The 24,698-nt window shown below is 36.8% G+C and overlaps 1 protein-coding gene across 3 annotated transcripts in view; it reads right to left on the bottom strand.

Moving 5' to 3' along the window:
- Positions 1-24,698, bottom strand: part of WNK3 (WNK lysine deficient protein kinase 3) — a 127,831-nt gene that overhangs the window by 5,463 nt on the left and 97,670 nt on the right. Inside the window, exons 17-21 of one of the 3 annotated variants that reach the window (XM_021714959.1) lie at positions 19,376-19,607; positions 18,849-18,979; positions 17,253-17,875; positions 12,681-12,909; positions 11,006-11,018 (exon numbers count right to left, since the gene is read on the bottom strand). In XM_021714959.1, coding sequence (XP_021570634.1) covers positions 11,006-11,018; positions 12,681-12,909; positions 17,253-17,875; positions 18,849-18,979; positions 19,376-19,607 — 1,228 coding nt within the window. The remainder of the gene's footprint in view (positions 1-11,005; positions 11,019-12,680; positions 12,910-17,252; positions 17,876-18,848; positions 18,980-19,375; positions 19,608-24,698) is intronic. The other 2 variants (XM_008062953.1, XM_008062954.1) reach the window with 2 other exon arrangements.

Here is a 24,698-nt window from a genome sequence, read left to right as displayed (position 1 = left end):
CAGTGGCAGGTAAACGGCCAATGCAGCCTTGATGTGCTGGGCTCAGGCAATCCTTCTGTCTCAGCCTTTTAAGGAGCTGGAACCACAGACGTGAGCCACCATGCCTGGCTAATTTTTTGACTTTTTATTGTAGAGACGAGGTTTCGCCAAGTTGCCCAAGCTGGTTTGGAACCTGTGAGCTCAGGCAATCCTCTCACCTCGGCCTCCCAAAGTGCTGGGTTTACAAGCATGAGCCTCCGTGCTTGGCTTATGGACCGTTCTGACCCTGGAAGAATGTCAGCAGGTAGGATTAAAAGAAAATAGCCAGAAACATAAACATTAGTGACAGAAGTGGTTTTGTCCACCCAGCTCCTCTTAGGAATATTTTTGTGCTCAATCTCTTTGGCTTCTAATAAGTTTGCTGCAGAGAGCAAAGTCTAAATATCATTCATTTAAGAACATTTCTGGATGGGAGGAAGAGAAGGAGGGAAAACAAGAAAAGTAAAAAGAACATTTTTGCACTAAGAGAAAATATAATGTTAGGACCCTTCCTGTGTACAACTCTGGTAGATCAAGTCATCTTTATTGGCAGTCAGTGATGGCTGCTACACTAGTGGCACAATAGCCAACAAATGGAGGAGAAAATAATTAACAGACCAAAACAAGTATTTAAATGAAACAGTGGCTGGGGCAATACCATTCCAAAGCAAGCAAAAGAAAGATCTACACACACACACACACCCCACCAAAAGTTACCAAAAGCAATATACGATATGAAAAGGAAAAAATGCCATTTGAATGTTATTCAGTACCTAACTATGATTTACATAAGATAAAGTAGGATCATTTATTTGCTGATTTCATCGAAAAGTTATTCATATTATATAAAAGTTCACTTAATTTAAAGTTCACAATACACTCGATCAATGCACATTAAAATAGTTACTCTATTCACTGTTTGGGTAATGAGTAAACTAGAAGCCCAATCTCCACCATTATGCGATATACCCATGTAACCAATGTGCACATGTACCCCTTGAATGTAAAATAAAATAAAATTTTAAAAATAAAAAATAAGAAAATAAGTACCCTGCAGATGTGGCTTATGACAGGTAATAGTACTATTACGAACTTCAAAGATACTCTTATATTGATGAAATGAATAAAACCTGCATTCAGTTCTTCGTGTTCTTTTTTGTTTTTTACCCTAAGGTGAAGCCTATTCAGAAAGTTTCAGTGATCAACCCATTGCAAATGTTTCCATCTCTTATCTCAAATCTTGATTTCTTTCTTCAATCCCAATTTCGCAACCAACTCCTAAATGTTTTTTTTTTACTTAGACGTCAATAAACCTATCATAATTCGCATGACAATTCACCTAAATGTTATGTTTCTGTTAAAGATACCACATTTTTTCCCAAACCAGTCAAACTCAGATAATTTGGATCTTCCCACCAACACAAACATATCCAGTCCATCACCCATCATGACAATTCATCCTGTACAATGTCTCTTATCTATTTTCATTTCTATAATCCTCTAAGCTCTTAATTATCACATGCATGAACTACTATGATTGCAGTGATATAAATGGATTCACTCCTTGGTTCTAGCCAATATATTCTTCACACTGACACCAGATTAATTTCAGTTAAATGCTGTTTTCAACTTTTCACTCCTCTGCTCAAAAAAGGAGGCTTCAATAGTTCCTTAATGCTAACATCTCTTGCCACTTCTCAAGGTGGCAAAGTCCTTGGAAATTATGGTTGACTTAGCAGAACAAATATATTATCTTATTTATTATCCTTAACAAACATATCTCATATATTAAGCTTAAATATATAATTGTGTGTTAGATCAGATACATTATCTTACACTAAACTTTAGCATAGACAAGTCTTAGCTGCCAAAAGTTTTTTTAAGCATATAAGGAAATCTTTCTAGTGTAAACCCTCCATTTCATCCAATATATTTCACCCAAATTAAATCTTGCATTGTACCATTTGTATGCCTTAATAGCATACAGTTCTACCTACTTATAATACTCTTTCCACTTCCCATAATCAATTTTAATCCTGTTCATTTATTCTTCAAGAAAAACTCAAATCCTACCTTCTGTGTGAAGCATTCATTCCTCTCAACGCACTACAGACAGTGTATGGTATTGGGAGGCAATGTTGTATAATAGTTAAGAGTCAAGGCCTTCAAGTCAGACATATTTGGATTCTCTCACTGATTAACTGAGATTGTAGGGGAGTTATTTAACCTCAGTCTCCTTACCTAAAAGAGGCAAACACTAATATTTACCTACCTTACAGAGTTGTTTTGAGGATTAAGATAATATATATAAAATATGATTATGTTTTGGGGTCACACATTCAGTGATTCACTAGAAGGTCTCACTGGACATGGCATATAGTTGTATTCATGACTAAGGTTTATTACAGTGAAAGGATACACAACAGGGTCTGTGAAGGAAAAAGACAGGCATCTAGAGAAATTCATGCACAACTTTCCGCACGCTCTCTCCCTATTGTGAGGGGCACACCTGAGCATGTTCCTTTCTCCAGCAACAAAAAAATGCAGCAAAAAGTGTACAAGTTTTTACCCAGGGAAGCTGATTATATACTTGGTGCTCAAGATTTCAATGGAAACTAGTCCCAGAGGCACATACCAAAATTCCAGAGTCTCAGAAGGAAAATAGGTGTTCAGCATAAATCACATTATTTGTACCAACAAACTAGGCAAAGTCAATTAATTATCAGTTAGAGAACAGAGAGAAGAAAACAAGTTCCCAGATACCAGCCAAGGACCAACCTCGCAAGCAGGCCTTCCTAAAGATAGCAGCCTCGTGCCTGTCACATTAACTCTGTTCTATATAGTTTACCACAGTGCTCATAAGTTCACTACATACATACATAGATGCTATTACATTGCAATACCATGAACAGTTCATGTTTCCCACTAAACAGGTATAGTTGTGGACAGGGAACAATGAATGTGGATATGTGTGTGTGTGTGCACATACACATGTATATGTTAAGGCAATGCTTCTTAAAATGTGTTCTAGGAAAAACGGGTTCTTCGGTAAAATTAGTTTGGGAAATGTCGTGTATTTTTCTCTTCTTGGAGAAAATCTAGCAGGGAATTCAATAGTCATACACTGCTGGGACTACAGAATTCATCCAGGAAAACAACTAAATAATTAGCAACAAGAAAAATAATAATAACAAAAAACAGCAATAAAAACAAACCAGGGGGTGGGGGGGAGGAGGTAGAAGAATCTTATACTAGAGCTGTTATATTATCTAAAATATCCAGTTTTCACCACAAAATTAAGAGACATACAAAGAAATAGGAAAGTATAACACATATATAAGGGAAAAAAACAGAGCCAACAAAAACATCCCAGAGAGGGCCTATATTTTGGGCTTGTAGACAAAGCCTTTAAATCAACTATTTAAATTTAAATACAGCTGACCCTTGAATAACACAGGTTTGAACTGCACAGGTCTACTTATTTACATAGTGTTTTCAACCAAATGCAAACTGAAAATATAGTATTCTGGGATGTGAAATGCGCATCCCGAATAATCTCAATGAAGTTCATACCTAGACACTCATAAAGTGATAAAAATCAAGAAAAAAAGTAAGTCTTGAAAAAAGACAAAAAAAATAGACATCACCTATAAGAAATTTTCAATACTATTAAGGAATAACTTCTCATCAGATACTATACAGGCCAGAAGACAGTGGAATGACATTGTCAAAGTGTTGAAAAAGAAAGACCATCAAACAAGAATCCACCTAATCCCTCTTTCAAAAAAGAAGAAGATTCACACACAACATTATGTGATAAAATCCTTGAGGAGGTGACCATCTCATAGTAATGGATATCATGCTCTGCATGTTTTAGGGAAATGAATAACAATTTTTTGCAGATGAATTTTAATCTGAAAAAGAAAGAAGAGTGTCTTGTGGGAAGTATGGAAGGGCACCAAACTACGCACCATCTTTTTGGAACCAACTGTTCAGCTGTGAGAGTACAAAGGAAGACAAAAGCCAGTCAGTCTGTATACCAAGGGAGAAGTGGATAAGGCAAATAATACAACTGAGATTCAGAAATAACCAGTTATAATGGCAAAACAACCATGCCTCCAGATTTACCTTTCTGTTTACCTTTTTCCTTATTTCAAGGACCTAATGTTAATTGTCTAAAGCAAAAAATCTGCTATGAAAAAGATCTGAAAAACAGAAGATGGCTAATTCTTGGGAACATGCAAAGGAGCATTATGCTTTCAGTGCTCATCCTTGTAACTAGTTCTTCTAGACGACTGGAATACAAAGAATATTTAAAAATCTGAATTTCCACTGAACCAAACATGTTTAGAATAAGATCTTTACTGAATATGTCATAATTCTGATTTCTACCTCTGTTAAGATTGGAATGGAATCTTTATTATTTTGCATTATTTCCTAAACCCCAGACAGCCAAAGTCCAAACAGTTTGAATTTCTTTTACAAAAATGATTTTGCCTTTTCACATTTTCGGGTGTCTCATTGCATAAAACTAAGCTTTCTTAATAGATTTATTGGCTGGACGCAATGGCTCACGCCTGTAATCCTAGGAGTTCAAGACTAGCCTGAGCAACATAGCAAGACCTCAATCTTATTTTTTTTTTAATAAATAAATTTATTAAGCAAAATATTTGCTTCCTTAAATTTTGTTCTTTTCATTAATTTTCTCTCAACTTTATGGCAGAAAAGGAAGCATCTGTTTTCATGGAGAAAAGATTTTTAAATAGCTAGCTATTTTAGAGCTCTACTTATTTAGAGTTCTACTTAATGTAAATAAATAAATTTAACCTGGGCCAGAAGAGGAGGCACTAAAAATAACAGATGTTTCTGTGAGCTGGAAGCTACCACAGCAGTGACACACTGGAACTGGAAACCAAAAAATTCCCTAGTCATCAAACAAAGCACAGGCATTGTTTTTCATATCTATGTTTTTTTGTTGTTTTTTCACAATGTAGTAATGTTACATATCTACATTTTTATAAGTTGAATTATACTAGGCATTTTAACAGCCTTTGGTTCAATTTAACCAAGTTCTCTGTGCCTTTTTAAAAAAAAAATTTCATAAATTGAAAAACTGGTTTTAAATGAAACCATTTCTAATAGACAAATGAACTGGAAATTCATTTCTAGCTCACCTGCCTAACTAAAGGGAGTGATTTAAGATGAAATAAAAGGAAACTAGAGAGTAATTCAAGTCCACACGAAGAAATAAAGCATATTGTTAAAGAGAACTACATAGGTAAATATAACATTCAATATAAATGTACATTGTGTTTATAACACTTTTCTTCTCCTTTTTCATGTCAAAGACAACTGCATAAAGCAATAAATATAACTGTGTTGATGGGCTTATAACATGTAAAGATATAATGTGTATAACAATAGTAGTACAAAGAAGTTGGAAGGGAAGGTGTGTGCATTTATACACACATGCACACATATATATAAAAGTTTTGCATACCATTGAAATTTACTATTAATCAGAACTAGATTTCTTTAAATTAAGAAGTTAACTATAATCCCCATGACTACCATAATAACTTAAAATATAATAAAGGAAGCAAGGAAATTTAGAAGCTATACTAAAAATATCTATTTAACACAAAAGAAGGCAGGAATAGAGGACAAGAAAAAAAGTCATAAGAGATGGAAAACAGAGCAAAACGGCAGACACAAATCCTACATTATCTAAATTACATTAAATGAAAATTGTTTAAATGCCCCAATCAAAAGATAGAGATTGACAGATTAAATTTAAAAAATGACCTAATTATATGATATCCATAATAAACAATTCAGATTCAAAGACTCAAATATATTAAAATTAAAAGGATGGAAAAAGATATAGCATGCAAGCAGTGACCAAAAGAAAGCTAGAATGGCTACCAATATCAGAAATATATACCAATATCAAGAAGACATAGGCCAGGCTCGGTGGCTCAGTCTGTAATCCCAGCACTTTGGGAGGACATGGCGAATGGAGTACCTGAGTCCACAGGTTCGAGACCCGCCTGGGCAATTGGCAAGACCTCATCTTTATAATAAATTAAAAATTAGCCGGGCATGGTAGCACGTGCCTGTAGTTCCGGCTACTCGGAAGGCTGAGGCAAAGGATCGCCGAAGCCCAGCAGGCGAGACTGCGATGGCCGGGAGCGGCCACTGCACTCCAGTCTGGGCGACCGAGTAAGACTCCAACTTCTATAACCCACTTTCAGTAACTAATAGAAGCAGACAGAAGATCAACAGAAAATAGAAGGCTTTAAAGAGCCCTATAAAACAACTAGACCTAACAGACATATATGGAACAACAGCAGAATATACATTTTTATCAAGTGTGCATGGAACATTTTCCAAGAAAGATCACAAGCCATGAAACAAAGCCTCAATAAAATCAAAAGAATTGAAACCATGCAAGGTACATGCTCCAACACAATGAAATGAAATTTGAAACCAGCAAAGAAAGGAAATTAGGGAAATTCACAAACACGCAGCAGTTAAACAACACTCTTAAACAAACATTGGTTCAAAGAAGAAATCACCAAGGATATTAGGAATGACTTTGCGATGAATGAAAAAGAAAATACTAATTACCAAACTTATGGAATGCAGCTAACAAGTGCTTATAGGAAAATTTACAGTTGTAACTGCCTCAGTTAAAGAAACATCTTAAATCAATAACCTAGACTTCCAACTCAAGAAATTAGAAAAAGAAAAGCAAACTAAACCTAAAGAAAGTAGAAGAAAGGACATAATAAAGATTAGAGTGAGAGCCGGGCTCGGTGGCTCAGCCTGTAATCCCGCGCCTTTGGGAGGCTGAGGTGAGTGGATTGCCTGAGCCTGCGGGTTCGAAACTCGCCTGAGCAACTTGGCAAGACCTCATCTCTACAATAAATCAAAAATTAGCTGGGCATGATAGCGTGCGCCTGTAGTTCCAGCTGCTTGGAAGGCTGAGGCGGAAGGATCGCCAGAGCCCAGCAGGTCAAGACTGTCACTCCAGTCTGGGTGACAGAGTGAGACTCCAACTAAAAATAAAAAATAAAAAAATAAATAAATAAAGATTAGGGTGGAAATAAATGACATAGAGAAAAGAAAATCAACAGAGAAAAGAAAAGCTATAAAGAAAAAACCCAAAATGGGTACTTTGAAAAGATAACAAAATGCACAAACCTTTAACTAGACTGACCAACCAAGAGAGAAAACTCAAATTACTAAAATCAAAATGAAGCTGGGCTCAGTGGCTCAGCCTGTAATCCCGCACCTTTGGGAGGTTGAGGTGAGTAGATTGCCTGAGCCTGCAGGTTCGAGACCCACCTGGGCAACTTGGCGAGCCCTCATCTCTACAATAAATCAAAAATTAGCCAGGCGTGGTAGCACGCACCTGTAGTTCCAGCTACTTGGAAGGCTGAGGCAGAAGGATCTCTGGAGCCCAACAGGTTGAGGCTGTGGTGGCTGGGAGTGTGCCACTGCCCTCCAGCCTGGGCGACAGTGAGACCCCAACTCAAAAAAAAAAATCAAAATGAAAAGAGACATCACTACCATCACTATTCTACAGAAATAAAAAAGATGTAAGAAAATACTATGAACAACTATACGCCAACAAATTAGATAACTTAGATGAAAGGGTCAGATTTTTATGAAATTACAAACACCAACACTGACTGAAGAGATAATCTTAATAATAGATCTATTCAGCAAAGAGATTGAATTACTATTTTCAAAACTTCCAACTTATAAAACCAAGGCCCAGATGACTTTACTGCTGAATTCTACCAAACAATGAAGGAAGAATTAACACCAATCCTTCATAAATCCTTCTAAAAAATAGAAGAGGAAGAAATACTTTGTTAGGTCAGAATCTCACTGGGGCCTCCAAAATGTTAGGTCAGACCAGACGGGGATGTCTGCAAACCCGGTGCTGTGCAAAAGATGCAAAGAATTGCACAGAAATTACATTGGAAAACATAGTTTATTTAGAAAGTAAATTAGAGAGGAGATTCGCCTTCCTGAGATAGGGGAGGGAGCCAAAGCTTAGGAAAGCATAAGCCTGGTCACTGCTTAACAAAACAAGGGTGGCTGCTGTTTGAGGCTGAATATCTCAAACTTTCCCTTTGGCGGGGTTATGTTGTTAAGGTGTTTGAGTGGTGATCTCACAGGTACTAATGTCAGGTGATGGGCAGCAGGTGGATGGATGGGCTAGTTACATAACTGTTGCCATGTTGATGGGATCTATGTCATAAAGGGCTGATTAGTTTAACTTGCTTACAAAACAAGCTGGGGGGTTATAAAACAATTATCAATAGCTACTTCTGAAAAAATAGTTCTGTTTTTGATTAGAGGGCAAGCTAGAAGAACCCAAGTTAAGAGAACACTACAGAACTAGGCAGTGTTAAAATGCTGCTCTTTGGTATATCAACACCATCTTGGCTTTTCACTTTCCAACTCCAAAATAAAAGCCAAGAAGAGAAATCACAAGAAAAGCATAGACTCATATCCCTTAGCAACACAGACAAACCTCAGTAAAACACTAGCAAACCCAGTTCAGCAACATATACGAGTATTACACACCATGATCAAGTGGTATTTATCCTAGGAATCCAAGAGTGGTAAAACACTAGAAAATCAATCAATGTCATACACCATATTAATAAAATAAATGGTAGGCCATTACTTTACTAAACTCTGGTGTGGCCACGTGCTCTTTAAGCTATGGCCACCACCATGTTTCCTAAGGCTTTGACCCCCTCCCCTACTTTGGAGAGGGGAATCTCATCTCTCTCTAATTTACTTTCTAAATAAACTACATTTTCCAAACTTCGGTGCAATTCTTTGCATCTTTCACATGGCACTGGATCACAACAGATACCTACAACCCTGGCGGGTCTGACCCAACATTTTGAGGCCCTGCTGGGATATATTTTAACCTAACACCACCTATAAACTGTACTTAACATTATTCTGTAGATTTGGAAACTAAACGAGAGCATGCTTAGATTGTTAGCATATGTACAGTCCCCACAGGCACATCCCACTGTGTGTCAGAAACCCTTCATGAATTATCTTTGATCTTTGCCAAGTTTTTACCCAAAAGGATTCAGAAGGGCTGACATGCTTTGGAGAAGACTAAAGGCTGTCCCCCAAATTACTACCTCTTTGATATTTGGCCAATTTTTAACCAAAGGGATTGGCAAGTATGTTAGAATCATGTACTAATGGTTAGTGGACAGCTAACACCACTGTCCCAAAGAAAGGGAAAGAAAGGGAAGATTCGATTAAAAACCTCCAACAATATTTTAAAATTTCTTGTATTGTCTGTTTTGTGGCAGCAACCTGCTTTGTATGAGGAGGACCCCCCCTCCAAAAAAAACCCAAAGATACATTTGTCTGAGAGCCCTGACAAACTTATCCTTGGCAATTTTTTAGATAACAGGATTATTGCTCAGCATTTTTCATTATATAATGAATATAGTAACTACTAGCTAGATTCGTGGTTTCAATGGCTAAGTACAGTCATGATTCAAATGCATGCTTTGCACCAATGCAATTAATTCCACTAAAAGATAATAGAAAAATTTAATGAAAAAATAAAAAATAAAATAAAATAAAATAAATGGCAAAACCCACACAATTACCACAATAAAAGCATTTCATGAATGCCAACATCCTTTTGTGATTAAAACACAAAACACACTGGGAATAGAAGAGAGCTTCCACAAACTGATAAAAGGAAATCAATGAAAACCCCACAGTTAACATAATACTTAATGGACAAAGACTGAATGCTTTCTCCCTAAGATCAAGAAAAAGATAAGGATTTCTGCTCTCTCACCTCTTCCACTAAACATTATAAGCCGGGCTCGGTGGCTCAGCCTGTAATCCTGCACCTTTGGGAGGCTGAGGTGAGTGGATTGCCTGAGCCCGTGGGTTCGAGACCCACTTGGACAACTTGGCAAGACCTCATCTCTACAATAAATCAAAAATTAGCCGAGCGTGGTAGTGCGCGCCTGTAGTTCCAGCTTCTTGGAAGGCTGAGGCGGAAGGATCACAGCAGGTCGAGGATGCGGTGGCTGGGAGCGGCCACTGCACTCCAGTGTGGGTGACAGAGTGAGACTCTAACTCAAGAAAAAAAAAAAAAAACATTGTACAAAAGCTTCTAGCCAAAGCAATTAGACAAGAAAAAGAAATAAAAGTATACAGATCAGAAATGAGGTTAAACTCTATTTGTAAATGATATGATCTTGTACATAAAAATACAAAGGAATCCACTAAAAAACATTTAGAGATAATAATCAAGTTCAGCAATATGGCAGAATACAGGTCAATATTAAAAAATCAATTGTATTTATATATATTAGCAATGAACAATTCAAAATGAAATTAAAGCCAGGCATGGTACCTCATGCCTATAATCCCAGTATTTCGGGAGGCAGAGGTGAGAGGCAAAAGGATTGCCTGAGCCCAAGGGTTCGAGACCAGCCTAGGCAACATGGTGAGACCTTATATCACAATAAATCAAAAAAATTAGCTGGACATGGCGGCGCGTGCCTGTGATTCAAGCTACTTGGAAGGCTGAGGCAGAAGCATCGTCTGAGCCCAGGAGGTCGAGGCTGTGGTGGCTGCAAGTGTGCCAACTTGCATTCCAGCCTGGGCAACAGAGTGAGATTCCGACAAAGAAAGGGAAGGGGAAGAGGAAGGAAAGGAAGAACAAAAAAGATGAAATTAAGAAATAAACCTCATTTATAAAAGCAGAAAACAATAAAATGCTTAGTAATAAATTTAACAAAAGAAGTACAAGATTTGTACACTGAAAACTAAAAATGATTGTTGAAAGAATGTGTGTTCATTGATTGGAAGGCTTAACATTTTAAAGATGACAATACTCCTTAGATTGATCTACAGATTTAATATAATCTTTATAAAAATTCTAGCTGTTTTTTCCTTTTGCTGGAACTGGCAAGCTGATTCTAAAATTCATATGAAAATTGAAATTACCCAGAATAGTCAAAGAAGCTAGCCTCAAAAGACATGTTTCTACCATGAGATCTCACTCTCCTGACCATGGATGCTTAGTAACAGGTGACTTATAAAATAGCCCAACTACAGGCCAGACAATGGCATCTGACCCATTACTTGACATGAAAAAGATGAGCAGGGACAGTTAAATTTCGTCTCTGGAATCTGACAAAAGTCAGTTGAGCAAGGATCTGAAAGTGAAAGAATGCTTTGAAATCACAACAAGCCAAAGTCATCTGAAAGCCAAAGTTTTGAGGAAGCAGATATAATGCACACAAATAAATCATTTGGGAACCAAACAAAATAAAATGAAAAACAGCTAATAATGGTACTGCATCAGACTGAAGTTCCATATAATTCTGCTATTAAATCCCCAAAGTTGCCAATTAGTTTTGCTATTGCATCCCCAAATAGTGCTATTAAATCCCTAAATCCCCCAAGTCCACCCTTCAGTTCCATCTTTACAAAACTATCCAAAGTACAGTTCCTATTTTTGAGTTTTGTATTAGTTGTCTAATATTGCTGTAACTAATTACCACAAACTGAGTGGCTTCAAACACAAATTTATTAACTTATAGTTCTGTAGGCTAGAATTCCAACATAGGACTCACTGGCTTAAAATCAAGGTGTTGGCAGGACTGCGTTCCTCCTGGAGGCCACAGGGGAAATCTGTTCCGAGGTCTTCCAACTTCTGGAAGCTGCCTGCATTCCTTGATCTGTGGCCCTCTTTCTCTATCTTCAAAGGCAGCAATGTTATACCTCTTTGACAGTTTCCCTTGTCATATATTTTCTTTGACTCTCTCTGCTGTCTTCTCTTTCTTCCACTTTTAAAGAACTCTTACCCCCACACCTAGAGGACAATATCCCCTCTTCCACTTCTAAGGACTTTGGTGATTATATTGGACCTAACTGGATAATCTCCCAATCTCAAAATTAGTAGATTACAACTTGAATTCCATCTGCAAACTTAATTCTCCTTTGCAATGTAACCTAACATAGTCATAGGTTCCAGAGATTTGCACATGGACACATTTGGGGGCCATTATTTTGCCTGTCACAAGTTATGTTGAGATGTCACATATGTCCTTACAATGTACCTTCAACCCCCACCTTGACTATGCACGCATGACCAAATAGGCCCGACCTGATGAACAACTTCTTTATTAGTTAAGTGGAGATTGATCATCTTTTTTCCAAAGTCAAAGAAGTACATTTTACTCATATTCTTACAAATAACAAATGAAGATATCTTCAGATAGAGCATGAGTGTATTTTTAAGGTTATCTTTATTACCCACAAACTCCTCAAAAACTCTCAATGCCAGACCAGTGGTTCCAACTGACTAATAACACTTCAAAAACTATTTTGGGGATTGACATTGAGCTTCTAGCTATTTGTTTTCCAAATGAAAACATAAAACCCACTCAGCTGTTCTCCAAAATCTATCAATTATCTTTATTATTTTATGAAAGATTATTTAACACCAAAAAGGTAGAAAAGAATCTCAGAATAATGTGCCCTTCTTTAAGTTATTTTAGCATAGTAAAAAACTAATCATATTATCATTATTTTTCTAATTTTGCTGATCTTTGATCAAATTTTTAAAAAACTACTATTATGTTTGATTTACCTGAAGCAACTATGCCATTGTCCACATGTGTCAAGGATTGGGGGCGGCTGCGAAGTTTACTTTTGAATGATCTTGGGCGACGTGGTGATGCAGGTGGCAAAGGAGTCTCCGAAGATTGGGTTTTGCTATCTTTAATTGATCGAAGGCGTTCATAGAGCTCCTGCAGTTCCTTATTCTGCTGGGTTTGAAGATTTACCACCTCTTGAATGTGTCTGAATGAAAATAAGGCAAAAAGCATCTTAATGGCTCTGACTCCATAAAGATGAGCCAAGAAACTCTGTATTAGTACAAGTAAAGTTTAACGAGGTCTTAAGATTAATAATGGGGGCTGGGCACAGTGGCTCACACCTATAATCCCAGCACTTTGGGAGGCCTAGGTGAGAGGACTACCTGAGCCCACAGGTTGGAGACCAGCCTGGGTAACTTGGCAAGACCTCATCTCTACAATACATCAAAAAGTTATCTAGGTATGGTGGTGCATGCCTGTAGTCCCAGCTACTTAGAAGGCTGAAATGGAAGGATCGCCTAAGCCAAGCAGATTGAGGCTGTGGTGGCCGTGAGCGTTCCATTGTACTCCAGCCTGGGTGACAGAGTGAGACTTTGGCTCAAAAAAAAAAAAAAGATTAATAATGGAGAAGGAGATGCCAGGCATGGTGGCTCACACCTGTAATTTCAGCACTTTGAGAGGCTGAGGTGGGAGGATCACTTGAAACCAGGAGTTTGAGACCAGCTTGGGCAACACAGTGAGACTCTCATCTTTATTTTTTTTTTTTAATTTTAATGGGGAAATCCAGAGTATTTTCACAATTCTTAGATGGGTAGCGCCTTCTTAAGCATAACACTAAACTGAACACTTATTAAGGAAAAGATAAACCAACTGACAAGAACAAAGTTTTGTTTTGTTTTTTAGTTGGAGTCTCACTCTGTCGCCCAGGCTGGAGTAGAGTAGCATGCTCACAGCCATTGCAGCCTTGGCCTGCTGGGCTCAGGCGATCTTTCTGCCCCAGCCTTCCAAGTAACTGGAACCATAGGCACATGCCACCACTCCCAACTAATTTTTTGATTTATTGTATAGATGAGATCGCCAAGTTGCCCAGGGTGGTCTTGAACACCTGGGCTCAGGCAATCCTCTGGCATCCACCTCCCAAAGTGCTGGGATGACAGGCGTGAGCCACAGTACCCAGCTGATAAGAACAAATTTCTAAAACTTCAATAAGTGAAACACAATAAAACAAAGTTTAAAGTCAAATAGTATTAATAACCTTAACCTTTTCTTTGTTATATGCTGTAAGTATGAACAAGAAAAAAATGTTTACAACATATAATAAAGGGTGAATATTCAGAACATATAGTTCCTATCAATAAGAAAAAAAGAAGCTATCTTATAGAAAAAGGGACAAAGAATATGAAACGGTAATTACAAAGAAGATAAAATACAAATAGCCAATAAATATGAGATGAGGCATAGCTCACTATTAATCAGAAGAAAACAATTTTTAAAAACATTTTTTGCCGGGCTCGATGGCTCAGCCTGTAATCCCGTGCTTTGGGAGGCTGAGGTGAGTGGATTGCCTGAGCCCACGGGTTCAAGACCCGCCTGGGCAACTTGATGAGACCTCATCTCTACAATAAATAAAAAAATTAGCTGGACGTGGTAGCGTGTGCCTGTAGTTCCAGCTACTTGGAAGGCTGAGGCGGAAGGATCGCTGGAGCCCAGCAGGTCGAGGCTGCGGTGGCCGGTAGCGGCCACTGCACTCCAGTCTGGGAGACAGAGTGAGACTCCAACTCAAAAAAAAACCCAAAACAAACAAACAAAAAACAACATTTTAAAATCTATCTGATTAGGATAAAATTAAAGGATCAATAATATCCAATCTAGTGTTGTTAAGACAAGGAGAAATAGGTACTTTCATATTTTTTGTTTGGAGTATAAAATGTTATGGCTACACTAGAAGACAATTTTAGCTGTAACTATCAATTTTAAATGGACACACAGTAATTCCACTTTTAGGCATCTATCCTACAAAAATACTCATAAAAGTATGTAAAAATATAAGAATGTTTACTTCAGCATTGTTTATATAAGGAAAACATGGAGAAAAATGGAAATGTCCATTAAAGAGGAATTAAATAAACTGTATACACCCATACACTGGTATACATGCAGTCATTTTTTAAAAATGCAGATGTACATATATGTGACAATATTACATCAAAACATTGTAAAATAATGTGTATATTATGATCCCATTTTTTGTAAAAAGCAAAAATGTTATATTTGTAAATGCACAGAAAAAGGACCACCGCCACCAACAACAAAGGGACCAACAAGATGTATACCAAACAGTTCACAGTGGTTACCTCTGGGAATGAGATTAGGATATGAGAAATGGGAGATTGTTTTGTTTACTTTTTTACTGTGTTATTTGAATCTTTTCCCATATATTACTTTTAATGTGGAAAAAAAAAAGACTACAGTTATTTCAAAATAATTTAGGTCTAAAAACTCAGCTCACCATTGTGGGCCTATAGGACTACAGGTTTTGGAAACACCATTCCTGGGGTTTTAAAAATTTGTGAAGAAACCATAATGTTAAAAGAACACTGAAGACAGAATAAATTATCTTTTACAATCCTTTCCAGGTCTTGGGTTCTATGAGGTTATAAGAATACATGTCTCACATTCAAAATAAAGTACATAGTCTTAACCAGCCAGATAAAAAAAAAAAAAAAAAAAAAACCAGCTACAAAAGCCACCAGTCCTTTGACAATGGTTTAAAAGAATCATTAAAACAGTAATGGAGTACTGATATAACAAATATTAAACCATTAAATAATTATTTTAGGACATATATATATGTATATATACATATACATATATACATTTACATATATATATACTTAATAGTACTTAATACATTGATATAAAGTCAAACCTGTCTATATATTTTTTAAAGTAAATATCAGCTTTCCAAGGATGAATGTTTATAGTATACATTCATAATTTTCTTCCAGGCTCAAGTTTAAAAGACTGAAACAAGTTGGAGAGAAAATGGTATTATAATTATCACTGGAATGACAACTTAGGGCTTTGGGATTTTTTTTACCTCTGGGCAAGGCCTTAAAAACTGGGAAATTTCCAGGGATTTTAACCTGCTTTAGTTCTTGAAGCACTCAGACATGGCATCCAAGTGGAGCATTATCCAAACATAAAGAATTTGACTAAAATCTCACTTTTTGCATACTTAAACTCATATCTCCTCCCTGATTCTCCCTGCTTTACAAGTTGTTCAAGTCCCAGAACAGGGTAGAAGTTTCCTAAAGCGTAAGATACAATAAAAAATTGCTAGAGTCAACTTTTCAAAGTAACAGAATGGGGTCATCAGCAGGAAGATAGAAATTAACTTGTGAATACATAAATATGATGGAATACTATGAAACTGTAAAATAGAATAATGTAGATACAAATCCAAGATTTGGTAAAATGATGAAAAAAGCAAGATATAAGAATAGTCTGGCAGGGTGCAGTTGCTCACGCCTGTAATCCCAGAACTTTGGGAGGCCGAGGCAAGAGGATTGCCTGAGTCCAGGGGCTCGAGACTAGCCTGAACAACTTGGTGAGACCTTGTCTCTACAAAAAAATCAAAAAATTAGCTGGGCGTGGTAGTGTGCGCCTATAGTTCCAGTTACTTGGAAGGCTGAGGTGGAAGGATCACCTGAGCCCAGCAGGCAGAGGCTGTGGTGACTATGAGTATGCCACTGTACTCCAGCCTGGGTGACAGAGTGAGACTCATACTCAAAAAAAAAAAAAAGAATATTCTGTAGTACAAGTTACTATGGAGGGAAAAGAGAATAAAATGTATATATTTGCTTGCATATACATAGACTAACTGTATATACACCAAAAACAGGTAATATTTGTTGTCTCTAAGTAGAAAAACAGGGTGGCTTGGGTGTAATGCAAGGAGGCAGACACTACTGATTACCCTTTTGTACCTTTTGAATTTTGAACAATGAAAATAGAATTAGAGAGAATTCTGTAACTTAATACTAATTTCTTTTTTAAAATGACGTACTTTATAAAACTAAATACACAACAGCATTCTATTGACAAAACATATTACCACGATATCACTAATAAAGGTTGATGACCTTACTTACCAAATAATAAGCTTAATCTTGGAAGTAACTTACCTTCTTCTAAAAAAGATAAACCACTATCTCTGATTATATAAATTAGCTATTTATTCATCAGATGTGAAATTATATAATAAAAACAGTTGTAAAATCTAAAATAAAAAGTCTTGAAGGATAAGGATTATAAAGGTCAGCAAAAAGAATAATTAAACCATATTGGTAACCAATTGTAATTAGTTTTCAAACTATGAAAATATTTTATATACGAGGACTTTAACATTCATAAATGTCTAGCATTAGCATTGTTTGTAGTTTTCAGTCATCAAAATATCACCAATCCTAAATTAGCCATCAAACAAATACTAAGTTCTATAAAAGCCAAGGCAATCAGATTTGCTAGAGGAGAAACATTCCTTACTTTTCTCGTAATCTTTGAAGCTCTACCTTCAAGTCCTCATCCTCTATTTCTGATTCATCATCACTGCTCATTGGAGAAGATGGTGAATAGAAGAGTGAACTCTGTGTTTGAGCATAGGCTTGTTCTTCATGGAGTGGTAAGCACTGATCACTCTCTGGGCCAGTCTTTGCCACTGACTTTCCACCACCAGGACGACTAGCCGAAAATTCACTATCAGAGCTAGGCTGTTTGCTAGCAGTTAGTATCTCTCTCTCTTTAAGCAACAGTTCAGATCCAGATTGAATGCTACTTCCTGTGGCTGAAGTTTCTTCCAATTCCTTTTCTGGGGTCATTGAAGATACATCAGTCTCACAAGCTGTGCTGAAAGATAAGAAGTTGTCACCTTGTTTGGAAATTCCTTTATCTTCTTTAAAGGATTCATGAAGAGCTCGTAACTTCTCAGAAGAAGATAAAGTTTGTGGATTGTGCATGGCAGGTTCCATTTCTACCAACTGAGACTTTGCTGTTTCAGTAAAGGCTAGAGCTTCTTCACTAGAATGGTTTGTTGTTTCATTGGACGCTGGTATGTGTTCTATTCCAAAAGTTGTCATTTTCACTGACTGCTGCTGAGGAACTGTAATCACCTGAGATATAAAAAGGTAAAAGTGGCTGGCACAGCACAGACAAGTAGATGGTCTGCTGTGATACATATGTATTGATACTACCAAAACTTAAAAATTTCATCCATACTTCCCATATTCAGGTTTTCACTTGGGCCCCTTGGGGAAAGAGAGTTGGTTTCATATTGCTCAAATAAAATTCTACAATTAGAGTTGCCAAGACTCTAAAGGACATAAAATTAAGCTTATAAAAAAGATGACCCAATTACCCACCAAAAAATGGTAAACCATTTGTGTGCTCTCTTCCAGCTACTGAAATCTTCATTTTTTTAGATTCACCTTTATTGATGGCTTCAAAATATAAAGGGATGTGTGCAAGATGAAAAAATTATTTATTTACTGATGTTTAGAGACAAGGTCTTGCTCTGTCACCCAGACTAGAGTGTAGTGGCAAAATCATAGCTTACTGCAACCTCAAACTCCTAGCCCCAAGCAATCCTCCCACACCAGACTCCTAAATTGCTAGGATTACAGGCATTAGCCACCACACCCAGCCCAAGATGAACAAATGAAATATGACAGTGATCTACAGTTAGAGTGGTACTGCCAGGAATGGTGGCTCACACCTGTAATCCCAGCACTTTGGGAGGCAGAAGTAGGAGGACTGCTTGGGGCCAGGAGTTTGAGACCAGTCCAGGCAGCATAACAAGACCTCTCTCTACCACAAAAATAAAAATAAAAAAATTAACGGGACATGGTAACCTGCACCTGTGGTCCCAGTTGCTCAGGAGGCTGAGGAGGAATGATTGCTAAAGACCAGGAGTTCAAGGCTGTGGGGACCACGATTGTGCCACCGTACTTCATTTTGGGTGACAGAGTGAGACCTCAACTCAAAATAATAATAATAACATTAAATATCATCTATAGACTAAGACCTTCAATGGCTGTTCCTTTATATAATGCCCTTGTAAATAAAGATTCAACCAAAGACACAAACCTGGAACCGACCCCGCTGAAATGATCCACTCATCACTTTACATCTACTCAAAGCCCTAGTATCAGTTGTGGACTCCCGTGTCCGAGGGATGGAATCAGGAGCAATTGCTGATCTCATATCTTCTGCTTCCACTGTAAATTTTGCCAAATTGTAAGTAGAAAAGAGAAAATTGTTTGTTAAGACTCAATCTGTTTACATGACCAAAAATGAAGAAATGTAGAAAAAGCTTAACTCCTACTAGACAATTAAAAGGTGTTAATGTAATAAGCAACATTGTATAAGTCCCTAATTCTAAATCAGACATTGTAAGATTTATTCCAAGACTTAGTATCTATATGAAATGAATACCTGGAAAATCAAATTCGTTACAAAAGGAAAAATAAAACGGTAATGACATTAATGGGATATGTTACATATATGAGCTATGTGGAAAAAGTGGCAAGATTTGTGTATGAACAAAAAAAAAAAACATAAGTAAATGAAAAATGATGTTACCTAGTCTATGTCCCTGACTGTAAGCACACTACCTTGACGGACTTTTGATCTCTTGAAAAAGCTGGTTGACTGCCGTAGCCTGTATGCCCAGCTTTTTAATTTGCGAGTCCAGGATTTCTTGCTAATAGGATTTTTGAGACTAGGACAAGTAAAGCTTAGGCCAAAATATCCACCTCCTGTCTGCAGATGAATGGCTCCACCGCTTGACAAAGCAGCAGGACAGGCCTCTGGATCCCCTGGAAGTGAAGCATCTGGGGACATCTCCTAATGGAGACAAAAAAATGAGAAAAATCAAAGTGATAATAATTTAGATGATGTGAGGCATTTTAAAAATATCACTGGAGTTTTCTGTATGGACTAATCTTTCATCAAAAATAGGATACTATGAATACAGTTGCATTAATAGTAACATATCAGACTGAACCTTAAGTTCTCGATTTATAGAAATTAAGTCACCCTCTTTCTTTAAAAATATTATTTAGACTTCAGATAAATAAAAGAACAGATTATAATCTTCTACTGCAGAATATTTTTCATTATATCAACTTTGAAAACTGAAAATCAAAATAGAAATTATTTCCTTCATATGTACCAATTTACTAAAAAGGTTATCATTCTACTAAAATGAAAATTTTCATTTAGGCTCATGTTATTTAAGAGTTAAGGATGTTGACACACTTAATAACACAGAAACACAAGATATGTAGGCACTTAGATTTACAGAAAAATATTAGCAAATCAAGTTTCTTACTTTATGTAAGCATACTAAAATTTACAAAAGACCTCGAAATCATGCTCTGAAAGTTGTTAACATAAGGCTATGCTGGCTATAAAGTCACTCTTTTGTCTTCTTGTCCTCCTACTCCCTCCCAAAAAGCCCCTGAATCTAGATGAGTACTTCAAAAATAAATCTCCTATAATAGTGAGTACAAAAATCAAATACAGACAGCCATAAATACCTTGGGAAAACATGAGAATGGTCACTACTAATTGAGAAGATTTTAAAAAAAGAATATAAACTGGGCGCAGTGGCTTACACCTGTAATTTCAGCACTTTCACAGGTGAGAGGATTACCTGAACCCAGGGGGTTTGAGACCAGCTTGGGCAACTTGGCGAGACCTCATCTCTATAAGAAATAAAAAATTAGGCAGACATGATGGCGTACACCTGTGGTTCCAGTTACTTGAAAGGCTGAGGCATAAAGATTGCGTGAGCCCAGCCATGATCATGGTTACTGTACTTGAGCCTGGGCAACAAAGTGAGACCGCAACACAATTTATACACACACACACACACACACACACACACACACACAATGGAATTTAACACGTGTCTGAAGGCAGAAGGCAGACAGTCTATGCAGCAATATGTATACTGCCTTGGTAAGCATTATTAATATTTAGAAAAGGCCAGGAGTTTCTGAAAGTAAAATTCTGAACAATTAGTTTTTATTTCCTGAAGCCTTATTTTGGACTAGTAATAACATTACTTTCGTGAGAAGAAAAAACTCATTAATATTACCATTTAGAAAATGTTGCATTGGTCCCACTGAAATTACAGAAAAAACATTTTAATATGTAGTAACTGGATCAAGATGGCAAATTAAATATTCGTTCTAGCCTCCTTTATTGATCCAAATCCACAGACACAATAGGAAAAATAGATATGGACACAAGCACATATAACTGAAGAAGGAAAAAGTAGGCCATGGCATATGTAGGAACTGTTTTAAAATGCTGTAGGCTGGGCGCAGTGGCTCACATCTGTAATCCTAGCACTTACGGAGGTGGAGGCAAGAGGATTGCTTGAGATCAGGAGTTCAAGACCAGAAGTACATAGTGAGAGCTCATCTCTACAAAAAAAATCAAAAAATTAGCCAGGCGTGGTAATATACGCCAGTAATCCCAGCTACTCAGAAGGCTGAGGTGGAAGAACTTCTAAGCCACGAAGGTCAAGACTGTGATGAGCCATGAGTGTGCCACTGTACTCCAGTCTGGATGATGAAGTGAGAATCTGACTCAATAAAATAAAATAAAATAAAACGCTGTAAACTAAGATGACAGAAATGGGCAACAAGAGAAAGTCCCAACCAACCAAAAGGATGAATATGAATGGTAGGCTAGACAGAATGCTTACAAAACTCTACATAATCTATCCCCATCTGTCTCTTCAACATTATCTCATAACAACTTCCTACTTACTGGCCTTCTTTTGGTTCTTTGAACATGTTTCCACCTATGAACATCATCATCACATACAAGCCCTTCCCTAACTACCATATATAAGTCTATTTCCTCCAACTAGAGTGTGCGCGCCACAAACACAGAGGTTTTGATTTATTCACTGCTCAAGAGATAGTCACTGAATGGAAGAATGAACTAGTTGAGATACCAAAGAAGAAACAGCCAGGCAGTTGTCCTTCTCCTTCCCACCTCCACACCAAGCAAAAGACAGCAGAGGCATGTGCCTCCAAGTAAGAGTAGTAAGAGGAAAAGGGTTGTGGCCAAAAGAAAGGCCAGCAATGTAGGAGAAGACAACATCCAGGAAGGAGAGTAAGCCCTCCTACCTTTGGAGACTAGCTACTGAGCCACCCTCCAGGGCAGCATTACAGAGAACATGTAATGTACAGTGCCAAGAAGTATTTTTCATGCCCTTCCCACAATTATTGGAGGAAGGCTAAAGTAATTGTATATAGCACTTACTGACACATGAACAAGGAATCTTATAGGTAAAAAAGAAAAGATGAGTACACAACTAAAAATCACTAAACACTTATAGAAAACCAGCATTATAAGAAAACATTAGGCTAGGCTACTGCCTGTAATCCTAGCACTTTGGGAGGCTAAGGTGGGACCACTGCCTGAGCCCAGGAGTTCAAGACCAGCCTAGGCAACATGGAAAGACCTCGTCTTTACAAAAAATAAAAAAATTAGCCAGGCATGGTAGTGTGCACCTGTAGTCCCAGGAACTTGGGAGGCTGAAGTAGAAGGATCGCTTGAACCTAGGAGGTCAAGGCCACAGTGAGCTGTGATCATGCCATTGTACTCCAGCCTAGGTGACAGAGCAAGACCCTGCCTCAAAAAAGGAAAGAAAAAGAAGAGAAAAGAAAATATTAAGTTCAACAAACAGAAGAATAGCCAAGGGAATAGCATTAATAACCTAACATTGAACCAACCCCACTGCCCATCAAAAGTGGAATGGATAAAGAAAATGTGATACATAATACATGATAGAGTATTAAGTAGCCATAAAGAAGAACAAAATCATGGAATTCACAGCAAATTGGATGGAGTTGGAGACCATCAAACTTAGTGATCTTTCACAGAAACAAAGAACTGAATACCGAATGCTCTCACTCATAAGTTGGACCTGATCACTAATTATAATGGCACAGGGGAGGGATTGGCAGTCGAAGGACACTGCCAGGGGAGGGAGCACATAGCATCACAAAGGATACCTGGTCCTAAACCAAGGGAAGTAGGGCCAGCTGGAGGTCCAAACTTCACCTTCACGAAGCCTGCTTCTGTAACTAATCCTGACTTGTACCCCACATACCTGTAATATTTAAAAAAAGACCTTAAAAGAAAAACCATAGACTAATACTTTAACATCTTCAGACAGACGTGTGATTATACTACATCCATTATAAAAAGAATTAACTATGGTTACTAAAAATTAAAAATATATAATCTTTGACACACACAAAAAAGCTGAATAGGAGATTGTAAATAGCTGAGAAATTGAGAAATTCTCCCAATACAAAAATCAAAAGAACAAAAAGATGGAAAGCACGAAATGAAAAATTAATAGATAAGAAAAACAGGAAATGAAGAAATAAAATAATTTGTATTCACAGATGACATGATCTTATATATAGAAAAACCAAAATAATCCACCAAAAGTTAATACAGCTAATAAATAAACTCAGCAAATTTGCAGGATACAACATCAACACATAAAAATCAGTTGTATCATACTAGCAATGAAGAATCCAAAATGGAAATTAAGATAATAATTCCACTTATAATAACAAGAGAATAAAATACTTAGGAATAAATTTAATCAAGGAGGTGAAAGACTTGTAAACCTAAAACTATAAAAGATTGATGAAAGAAATTAAGAAATATCCAAATAAATGGTAAGCCATTCTATGTTCAAGAATAGGAAGACTTAATCTGTCAACAGTCCCCAAAGTGATCTATAAATTCAACGCAATCCCTATCCCAATGGCCTTTTTTACAGAAATAGAGGCTGATACTAAAATTCATATAGAATCGCAGGAGACTCCAAAGAGCCAAAAAAAACCCACCAAAAACTAAAATCTTTAAAAAGAACAAAGTTGAAGGACTCACACTTCCTGATTTCAAAGTTCACTACAAAGCTACCGTATTCAAAACAATGTGCTACTGGCAAAAGGATAGATATAAGGATAAATGAGACAGAATTGGGAGTCCAGAAGGAAATCCATACATCTATAATCAATTGATTTTTCACAAGGTGTTAAGACCATTAAATGGGGGGAAAATAGTCTCTTCAACATACGGTGCTAGAACAACTGGATATCCAAATGCAGAAAAATGAAGCTAGACCCTATTTCACACATATGCAAAAATTAACTCAAAATGTATCAAAGACCTAAAATATAAGAGCTAAAAGTATAAAACTGTCTAAAGAAAACATAGACGTAACATTGGATTAGGCAAAAGTTTCTTAGCTATAACACTAAAAGTCTGTAGTGATTCCCCCTGAATGAGCCCGATCTCATCAGATATGACACCAAAAGCACAAGCAGTAAATGTTTCTTTCAGGTAGAATTTAAAAGTGAGATCGCTTGGTCATATGGATGTACATATTTCAAATTTTAATAGTGATTAATTGCCCTCCAAGTAGGTTGTACTGATTTTATTCCTATCAACACAATTAAAATTACTGTCTCATTAATATTGGCTATTGTCAATTTCCTTAATATTTACTGGTCTGATTAGCCAAAAATCATTTTCCATTAAAATTTTGTATTTCTCTCATTACTAATAAAGTTGAAAACCTTTTCATGTATTCATCAAGCATTTGTATTTCCACTTCTATGAAACACACATACACAGGCTTTGTCAGTGTTCTTTATATATTCTAGAGTTAATCTTTTCTCAGTTTTCTGAGAAAAAAGCTAGGGAGAAAATATATGCAAAACCAGGTTGCAATGAAAAAAGGAGCCAAGAAATAAGAAAAACTTGAAAAATCAAATTCATGATTGTCAAATGAAAAATTAACTGAATACGGTTGAATACCAAGAGAGTGAGCTGAAACTAAAAACAAAAACAACTGAAGATATATCTGAGAACATATGGTTAAAAAAG

Source organism: Carlito syrichta, unplaced genomic scaffold (genome assembly GCF_000164805.1).
Source record: "Carlito syrichta isolate Samal-C Ts95f unplaced genomic scaffold, Tarsius_syrichta-2.0.1 Scaffold306175, whole genome shotgun sequence".
Classification (NCBI taxonomy): Eukaryota; Metazoa; Chordata; class Mammalia; order Primates; family Tarsiidae; genus Carlito; species Carlito syrichta.
Note: the sequence above shows the minus strand (reverse complement) of the source record. Positions and strands in the feature narration are given on the sequence as shown.